The 9,645-nt window shown below is 47.2% G+C and overlaps 1 protein-coding gene across 3 annotated transcripts in view; it reads left to right on the top strand.

The window, feature by feature from the left end:
• The first annotated feature begins 710 nt into the window (after window positions 1-710).
• Window positions 711-9,645, top strand: part of LOC115195441 (disco-interacting protein 2 homolog C) — a 36,972-nt gene continuing 28,037 nt past the window's right edge. Inside the window, exons 1-12 of one of the 3 annotated variants that reach the window (XM_029755281.1) lie at window positions 711-1,063; window positions 3,797-3,868; window positions 6,180-6,281; window positions 6,464-6,589; window positions 7,044-7,310; window positions 7,392-7,514; window positions 7,849-8,040; window positions 8,232-8,429; window positions 8,679-8,770; window positions 8,898-9,008; window positions 9,183-9,306; window positions 9,400-9,509. In XM_029755281.1, coding sequence (XP_029611141.1) covers window positions 985-1,063; window positions 3,797-3,868; window positions 6,180-6,281; window positions 6,464-6,589; window positions 7,044-7,310; window positions 7,392-7,514; window positions 7,849-8,040; window positions 8,232-8,429; window positions 8,679-8,770; window positions 8,898-9,008; window positions 9,183-9,306; window positions 9,400-9,509 — 1,596 coding nt within the window. In that variant the 5' untranslated portion in view covers window positions 711-984. Of the gene's footprint in view, window positions 1,064-3,796; window positions 3,869-6,179; window positions 6,282-6,463; window positions 6,590-7,022; window positions 7,311-7,391; window positions 7,515-7,848; window positions 8,041-8,231; window positions 8,430-8,678; window positions 8,771-8,897; window positions 9,009-9,182; window positions 9,307-9,399; window positions 9,510-9,645 lie in introns of all 3 variants that reach the window. The other 2 variants (XM_029755282.1, XM_029755280.1) reach the window with 2 other exon arrangements.

The following is a 9,645-nucleotide window of genomic DNA, read 5'->3' as shown; positions in this document are numbered from 1 at the left end:
AATTCTAAAGTTTGGTTGAAGAAGTCAATATGGCTGGCTGAATCAGTCTAGCAAACTAAATTCGTACAGGAACCTTTCCTTCAGTAGTCGCCTGCGGTCAGATTGTTCAAGTGGTGAACGTCTGCACCTGAGAGCGTCGCTGTCCAATGTCACGTGGTGCTGAGCTCCGCTTCTGTCGCTGTCCGCGTCTGTGGTGCTGATTCTCTGATCGCAGCTATTACAGCTTGTTTGTTTAGCCTACTTCAGCACCATTGGACCTTCAAATCATGTGACAATGTCACCACATGCTGTGTTATTATAAAATGCAGTGATGCTATGGAGCTAGCTACTCTGCATATGGGCTAATTATCAGTATTGCGTTGGTTGTGGCAAAATCAGATGAGTAAGTAGCGTACCTTACCTGAGACTTGAAGACTTGAGCTGAACTCTCAGAGCTAAGCCGAGTGGTGGGCAGAAAGCCCGGCTTGTCTGCTCCTTGGCAATTCCTTGGGCTTCATGAAGACCAGAGATCCACCAGTACATTGTTGTTGCCATAATTCAGTGATATAGGCCTATATATCCATGTGTGTATCAGGAGGGTGTGGTGCAGTGGTTTGGACATAATACCCATGCCTCCCACGCGGCGCCACCATCGGTCCCTCCCGGTAGCGCTCCTCTCCTCTCTACCGTGCGTCACGTGACAGTAGCTCCTAACAGCGCGAGGATCATCATCAGCACCGCATCGCCGGGCAAGCAGCCTCGAGACCCACGGATCGACCCTCAGTGGTCCCTCATCACAGAGACGATAATAACGGAGAGGAGGTAGACTAACGAGGCCATGCCGGGGCCCCGGTAAACCGACAAAACATATTTTTCTCTTTGTTCCCCTCAATGCACCGCTAGCTGCCTCCTAGGAGGATCCGCGGAATAGTTCTCTCTCTGCTGGAGGAGAGGAGGAGACGGCAACTGAGGGAGGACGGAGAGATTTGTCTACTGTATAACCTAATGGCAGAGCGTGAGGCGTCGCCGTTCCCACTGGACGTTCGCGCCCGGCTGGCGGAGTTGGAACTCGAGCTGTCAGAGGGTAAGAACAAACCCCGCGCGCGCGGTTAATCCGTTAACGTAGAGGAATCTCTACAGCAATGGCCCGTTCCCCCAGACCCCACTCTCTCCACTGCTCCGCCCCTCCAGATGTTTGTCAGAGCGGCCCTCCCAGCCTGCTTTAGCCGGGACAGGGTGAGGGGAGACCCAGCAGCCCACTGCGGGATTGACCCGCCTGCCTTTGTCTCTCTCTTGGTGACACCGACACAAACCCGGTATTTGACCTTGAGACCAACTGGGTGTTAGGACTTGAAATACGTTGTTTTGTCCGTAAGTCCACGGACCCGTGTGCGTGTATGTTTAGGCCTGTACGTGTGTGTCATGCTCAAACGTATGAATTGAATAATATCTCTGCAACACTGCGTGACAGGATACGGTTATGTGTTGTGTGTGTTCGTGATCGGGCTCGGTGTTTTGGCCTGCATACTTAGCTGCTGCTGCTGATGATGATAATGATGATGATTTGGGTGGTTTTTTTTCTGGCGACGATTGAATCTAAAATAAAATAGCCCACAAGGAATCTGTGAAATCACAACCAAGCGGATTAACCAATGGAATTCGGAGATTATTTTGAAGCGCGTGATTGTCAGATAAATTGCGCATTTATCTCTGTGTTATATAATGTTTACATATTTTATTCATATACATTGTCTGCTCTATAGATTGCCGTCAACGCTCCTGATGCATGTTGTGTGCCTGGTTTGCATCGTGGGCTAGCGTGTTAGAGACGCACTGCTGAACGTCTAGAGCCTAATGCAGCCAGTAGCCTATTTTTAATGCTATGATTGTTGGATCCCAAACCCAGCTGTCCCTCCATAGGCTGTTCATCAGAGCAGGACCAGGACAGATAGTGATGGAGATACAGGTGCTGTACTGGAGATGGACAGATGAGGGGGTGTGCAGATTGATATAGAGAGGGGGTGTACATATTGATAGAGAGGGGGGGTGCACAGAGTGATAAAAAGGGGGGGGTGTACATATTGATAGAGAGAGAGGGGGGGTGCAGAGTGATAGAGAGGGGGGGTGTACAGAGTGAAAGAGAGGGGGGTGTACAGAGTGAAAGAGAGGGGGGGTGTACAGAGTGAAAGAGAGGGGGGGTGTACAGAGTGAAAGAGAGGGGGGGTGTACAGAGTGATAGAGAGGGGGGGTGTACAGAGTGAAAGAGAGAGGGGGTGTACAGAGTGAAAGAGAGAGGGGGGTGTACAGAGTGAAAGAGAGAGGGGGGTGTACAGAGTGAAAGAGAGAGGGGGGTGTACAGAGTGAAAGAGAGGGGGGGTGTACAGAGTGAAAGAGAGAGGGGGGTGTACAGAGTGAAAGAGAGAGGGGGGTGTACAGAGTGAAAGAGAGGGGGGGTGTACAGAGTGAAAGAGAGAGGGGTGTACAGAGTGAAAGAGAGGGGGGGTGTACAGAGTGAAAGAGAGTGGGATAGCGATGCCATGCCAATCTGTGTGATTTGATTAGTTCACAAAGACCAATAGGGAAGGAACACTGCTTAGGCTGTAACCAATCACAGCTGGACGTTGATGTGATTCTGGGGATCAGTGTGAGACACACACAGCCGACACACACACACACACACACACACACACACTATTTCCAATGTTCCATGATTGCTAGCAATTTTTAGCCACTTGAAGGAAAATGGAAGTTTCTATAAAATGCTCTTCTGCATCCAGGAAAATGAAACTTTGCTTTAACTGGTCGTGACATATATGTACTATAGATTCCATCTCAGCTTTCTTGTGTGAGAGCGAGAGAAAAAGAGAATTTGAAGAAAGAGAGAATAGGAAATAGAGAGAAGGGCTGTTATGATCTCAGTGATATTTCAGTGTGGCATTCGCTTGGATATTCTCACTCACACACACTTAGGCAGGTATCATTAGATTAGCCCAGTTATTACATCTGATGCTTGAAATCCAAGATGGCCACCAGGCCTTCTCCAGGAGAATGGTTGCTAGGCAACTCCCTGCCTGCTCCGCTGCGCTGAGAGAGGAAGATGGCGTCTCCCTGTTGTGTGTGTGTGTGTGTGTGTGTGTGTGTGCAGAAACAGGAATGCCGTCATGCTGTTGCTGATCTACAGAAAGGCCTCATAGATATAAACCACACACGTGCTGAATATCACAGCGAGGAACAGATGAGCAGATTGGACCCAGATGTTCTGGCTACCCTCAGATTGTGAAACACATTATGTCTCTCTCTCTCTCTCTCTGTCTCGATCTCTCTATTTTTCTCTCTATCTTCCTCTCCCTCACACACACATACTGACATAGATGTGAAATGGCACAGAAACTGCTCAAGAAATAAAATAACACCATAGGCACAATCTTTAACCGTATTAAGCAGCAAACCAAGGCTGGCCTCGTCCACTCACTCTCATACTGTCTCTATTTTATCTATCTATCTATCTATCTATCTATCTATCTATCTATCTATCTATCTATCTATCTATCTATCTATCTATCTCTCTCTCTCTCTCTCTCTCTCTCTCTCTCTCTCTCTCTCTCTCTCTCTCTCTCTCTCTCTCTCTCTCTCTCTCTCTCTCACTCACACACTAAAAGGGCAGGTTCTGTGTTCTGAAGCCTCGTAAAAAACAGATACTCTTACACTCAAAACAACCTCTCTCTCTCACTCCCTCCCCATCCCTTTCTCTCTCTCTCTCACTCACTCCCTCCCTCCCCATCCCTCTCTCTCTCTATCCCCCCACTCTCTCTGCCAGGTGACATCACACAGAAGGGTTATGAGAAGAAGCGGTCTAAGCTGATCAGGGCCTACGTTCCTCATCCTGGAGGTACATTAATACACAGTCTGTCCTCTAGTAGAACACAGTGCAGCACATACAGTCGTATGAAAAAGTTTGGGCACCCCTGGCAATTTCCATGATTTCCATTTATAAATAATTGGGTGTTTGGATCAGCAATTTAATTTTGATCTATCAAATAACTGATGGACACAGTAATAATTCAGTAGTGAAATGAGGTTTATTGGATTAACAGAAAATGTGCAATATGCATCAAAACAAAATTAGACAGGTGCATAAATTTGGGCACCCCAATAGAAAAATCACATCAATATTTAGTAGAGCCTCCTTTTGCTAAAATAACAGCCTCTAGACGCTTCCTATAGCCTCTAATGAGTGTGTGGATTCTGGATGAAGGTATTTTGGACCATTCCTCCTTACAAAACATCTCCAGTTCAGTTAGGTTTGATGGTTGTCGAGCATGGACAGCCCGCTTCAAATCATCCCACAGATTCTCAATGATATTCAGGTCTGGGGACTGGGATGGCCATTCCAGAACATTGTACTTGTTCCTCTGCATAAATGCCCGGGTAGATTTTGAGTAGTGTTTTGGGTCGTTGTCTTGTTGAAATATCCAGCCCCGGCGTAACTTCAACTTTGTGACTGATTCTTCAACATTATTCCCAAGAATCTGCTGATATTGAGTGGAATCCATGCGACCCTCAACTTTAACAAGATTCCCAGTACCGGCACTGGCCACACAGCCCCACAGCATGATGGAACCCCACCAAATTTTACTGTGGGTAGCAAGAGTTTTTCTTGGAACGCTGTGTTCTTTTGCCGCCATGCATAACGTCCCTTGTTATGACCAAATAACTCAATCTTTGTTTCATCAGTCCACAGCACCTTATTCCAAAATGAAGCTGGCTTGTCCAAATGTGTGTTTGCATACCTCAAGCGACTCTGTTTGTGGCGTGTGTGCAGAAAAGGCTTCTTCTGCATTACTCTCAATTTTTACATTACATTTTGGTCTTTTAGCAGACGCTCTTATCCAGAGCAACTTACAGTAGTGAATGCATACATTTCATACATTTTTATATATTTTTTCGTACTGGCCCCCCGTGGGAATCGAACCCACAACCCTGGCGTTGCAAACACCATGCTCTACCAACTGAGCCATACAGGACCTCTCCCATACAGCTTCTCCTTGTGCAAAGTGTGCTGATGCACAGTGACAACATCTGCAGCAAGATGATGTTGTAGGTCTTTGGAGGTGGTCTGTGGGCTGTTTTTGACCGTTCTCACCATCCTTCGCCTTTGCCTCTCCGATCTTTTACTTGGTCTGCCACTTCTGGCCTTAACAAGAACTGTGCCTGTGGTCTTCAATTTCCTCACCATGTTCCTCCCAGTGGACACTGACAGCTTACATCTCTGCGATAGCTTTTTGTAGCCTTCCTCTAAACCATAATGTTGAACAATCTTTGTTTTCAGGTCCTTTGAGAGTTGTTTTGAGGCCCCCATGTTGCCACTCTTCAGAGGAGAGTCAAAGAGAACAACAACTTGCAATTGGCCACCTTAAATACCTTTTCTCATGATTGGATGCACTTGTCTATGAAGTTCAAGGCTTAATGAGCTCACCAAAGCAATTGTGTGTTCCAATTAATCAGTGCTAAGTAGTTACAGGTATTCAAATCAATAGAATGACAAGGGTGCCCAAATTTTTGCATAGCCTATTTTTCACATCTGATTTAATTTCATACAACTTAATATTGCTACACTAAAAATCTTTGTCTGGACAATACCCCAGTACTCAGTTTTTATTAGAAAATGAATGGCATGCCACTGTGATCATTTTCTGTGACGACAGAGTCAATTATTATGTCGCCTCAGAGGGGTGCACAAACTTTTTCATACGACTGTATTTTCTAGTCCCACTGGGTTTAACCTTCTTCCTTTAACCTGTGGCTCTCTCACTCTGTAGTACTCCCAATACTCTCAATGTAGCAGCATATTCAACATGCTGAAAGCTCCTTCCACACTGAGAATGTTTGGTGATTTTTGTATCTCTGTGGATTGGACTGTATCTTTTTGACTCGCTGAATTGTTGTTTGTGTGCTTTTCTCTCTCTCTCTGTGTGTGTGTGTGTGTGTGTGTGTGTGCGCGCACCTTTCTGTGTGCACACGCTTTTCTGTGTGTGTGTGCTTTTCTGTGTGTGTGTGCTTTTCTGTGTGTGTGTGCTTTTCTGTGTGTGTGTGTTTTTCTGTGTGTGTGTGCTTTTCTGTGTGTGTGTGTTTTTCTGTGTGTGTGTGCTTTTCTGTGTGTGTGTGCTTTTCTGTGTGTGCTTTTCTGTGTGTGTGTGTAGGTATGGAGGGTTTGTCCCACCGCCCATTCTTCCCCCCTCCGTCTGCTGCTCGCTTCCACAGGCGGCGTTCTTCTGGAACACGTGATGAACGCTATCGTTCAGGTACACACAAACACACACCCGCCTTAACTACAATACTGAACCTCACCTTAGACCAGAGTCATTGAAACTGTTGGTAGACTCAACTTTAGATTGACCTTTCATTAGTCAACATATAGCTAGAAGTGTTTTGATTAAATTGACTAACACAATTCCTTCTTTCTCCAACACCATTTCACCCCCAGACGTCCACAGTGAGGCGGTGCAGGCAGTGTTAGCCAGACATGTGGAGAGCAAGGTGGCAGTGCCCATGCCCTCCAAACGACGATCGCTGGTGGTACAGACATCCATGGACGCCTACACACCCCCAGGTGAGACACACACACACACACACACACACACACACACACACACACACACACACACACACACACACACACACACACACACACACACACACACACACACACACACACACACACACACACACACATCAGGTTATGATATGATTATGTCAGTGTTATGCTGTAGTTGTGCTGTATGAAGGTTGTATAAAGGTTATTAACTCTCCCTAGGCCTGTCCTCATTGTCTTATACAGTTAAGTTCTATTAAGGTTGTAGTAACGTTAATTATATGTTATGCTATGCAGTTATGTAGTATGAAGGTTGTATGAAAGCTACTGACCCTCACTAGGCCTGTCTTCAGGGTCAGATAGAGTTGGGGTTAGGTTGTGTTTTGGTTAGCTATGATAGGTTGTAGTTATGCTGTATGAAGGTTGTATGAAGGTTACTGACCCTCACTAGGCCTGTCCCCACTGTGCTCAGACTCGTCGTCGGGCTCGGAGGAGGAGGCGGGGCTAGGCGATGATATGCCAGGGATGGAACACTGGATGACTCGCCCCGCCCTCTTAGGTCCAGCCCACCTAGGCTCCACCTCCTCGTCCTCCTCGTCCACTCAGAGCGGCGGCAGCGGTAACGCAGGACGACTGGCAGACTCGCTCGCACACACACACCTCTCACACCCACACCTGGCACACGCCCACCTCACACACACACACCTGACCCAGTCACACCACGTGTCAGCTCACCACGGTGAGTACAACTTCACTTTTCTTATTTGTGTAACAGTGTGTTTGTGTGTATGTGTTTACATCTGTATGTGTGTGTCTGCAGCTATTGGACACCTGTCTCTGAAGCGTAAGCCAGCTCTGGGCGTGGCAGAGAACGGAGGCTCTCTCAGAAGATCCTGTGAGTTCGGTTCTGATATGCTGTGGCCTCCACCGCTGGAGTCTGACGGTCAGTACGCTCACACACACACATGCGCACACACACACAGACCTTTTTTTAATGCATATACCATTCCACTGCTTTAACACTCTCTCTCCCTCTCTCTCTGTCTTTGTTTTCTCTTGCCCTCTCTCTCCCGCTCTCTTACTCTCTCTCTCTCTCTCTCCCGCTCTCTTACTCTCTCTCTCCCGCTCTCTCTCTCTCTCTCTCTCTCTCTCTCTTTCTCTTTGTCTCTCTCTCCTTCCCTCTCTCTCTCTCCCTCCCTCTATCTCTCTCCCTCCCTCACTCTCTCACTCTGCTCCTCCTGATGTAACTGGCTACTCGTCTGACTCCTCCCACTCAGAGCGCCACATAGGAACCATCGCCCGAAACACTCAGAGATACGGCAACGCTGAGCGCATGGAGACTGGAGACGGCGTCCCGGTCAGCAGTCGTGTGTCTGCTAAGATCCAGCAGTTAGTGAACACTCTGAAAATGCCTCGTAGACCTCCGCTCAGAGAGTTCTTCGTTGATGACTTTGAAGAACTTCTAGAAGGTAGGAGCTATCAACCAATAAATCAGTCCAATGAATAAATAAATAAATACATACATATTTAAATCTAGCTATCTAGCTATCTTCTCTGTCTTTATATTTAGTGAAAGGTTAGTGAAGGTTTCTGCATTCATCTCTAGTGTGTGTAATTGTTTTACATGCAAGTTTCACAATAAAAGTCTCTGTCTCTGTAGTCCAGCAGCCAGACCCCAAGCAGCGCCGTCCAGAGGGGGCAGAGATGTTGGCAGTGAGAGGAGAGGCTCTGGGGGTGGTGACTAACTGGCCCCCTTCCCTGGAGGCAGCTCTCCAACGCTGGGGCACCATCAGCCCTAAAGCCCCCTGTCTCACCAGCCTGGACACCACTGGCAAACCTCTATATGTACTCACATACGGTAACTACACACACACACCCACATACACACATCAAAGGAGGCTGGTGAGGGGAGGACGGCTCATAATAATGGCTGGAATGGAGTAAATGGAAAGGTATCAAACACATGGAAACCATATGTTTGATGTATTTGATACCATTCCACTGATTCCACTCCAGCCATTACTATGAGCCCATCCTCCTCAATAAGGTGCCACCAACCTCCTGTGGCACACACACACACTCACTCAGCCCTGTGTTGTGTCCATAGGGAAGTTATGGTCTCGAAGTGTCAAGCTGGCCTTTAACATCCTCCACAAGCTGGGCAGCAAGCAGGAGCCCATGGTGCGACCGGGGGACAGGGTGAGTACATGTAGAAGATCCATCCCTCCAATACTTTTACTAGTTATGTTATTAATCATGGATATCCGAATTAAGGACAAGAAGGATTGTAATATTTTCTCCTGCCTGTGTTCCTCCGATCCCCTAGGTGGCGCTAGTGTTTCCTAACAATGACCCGGTGGCCTTCATGGTGGCCTTCTATGGCTGCCTGCTGGCTGAGGTGGTCCCTGTACCCATAGAGGTGCCCCTCACACGCAAGGCACGTCTACATAAATGTGGGTGTGGGGAAAAATGAATAGTCAGAGGTCCAAGCACAGAGCCCTGGGGAACACCTTGTTTCATTCGCATACTGTTTGTTGTGTTGTATAAGCAATAAGCACATTCAAGCACATATAGGAGTGTTGGACCTGAACGTGTCTCTCTTGTCCAATAGGATGCTGGCAGCCAGCAGATCGGCTTCCTATTGGGTAGCTGTGGGGTTACCGTGGCGCTGACCAGTGATGCCTGCCATAAAGGCCTGCCCAAGAGTGCTACAGGAGAGATACCACAGTTCAGAGGTAAGTATATGTGTGCGTGCATGAGCATGTGTTCTCGTAATCTAGTTCCTCAACAGTGTATGAATACAGCCAAATGATTCTCTGTCTCTCTAGGATGGCCTAAGCTGCTGTGGTTTGTGACTGAGTCGAAGCATCTCTCCAAGCCTCCCAGAGACTGGTTCCCTCACATCAAAGATGCAAACAGCGACACAGCATATATAGAGGTAACACATTCATTACATTTCCATTACAAAAAGAGCTTCTAATGTAAATCAATCCAAATTGCTTTAACAGAACCCTAAGGGGTTTTAATGTGTGTATTTGTTACTCTACACCATACCACTGCTTTAACTCTCTCTC

This window comes from Salmo trutta, chromosome 6 (genome assembly GCF_901001165.1).
Source record: "Salmo trutta chromosome 6, fSalTru1.1, whole genome shotgun sequence".
In the NCBI taxonomy this organism is placed as follows: Eukaryota; Metazoa; Chordata; class Actinopteri; order Salmoniformes; family Salmonidae; genus Salmo; species Salmo trutta.
Note: the sequence above shows the minus strand (reverse complement) of the source record. Positions and strands in the feature narration are given on the sequence as shown.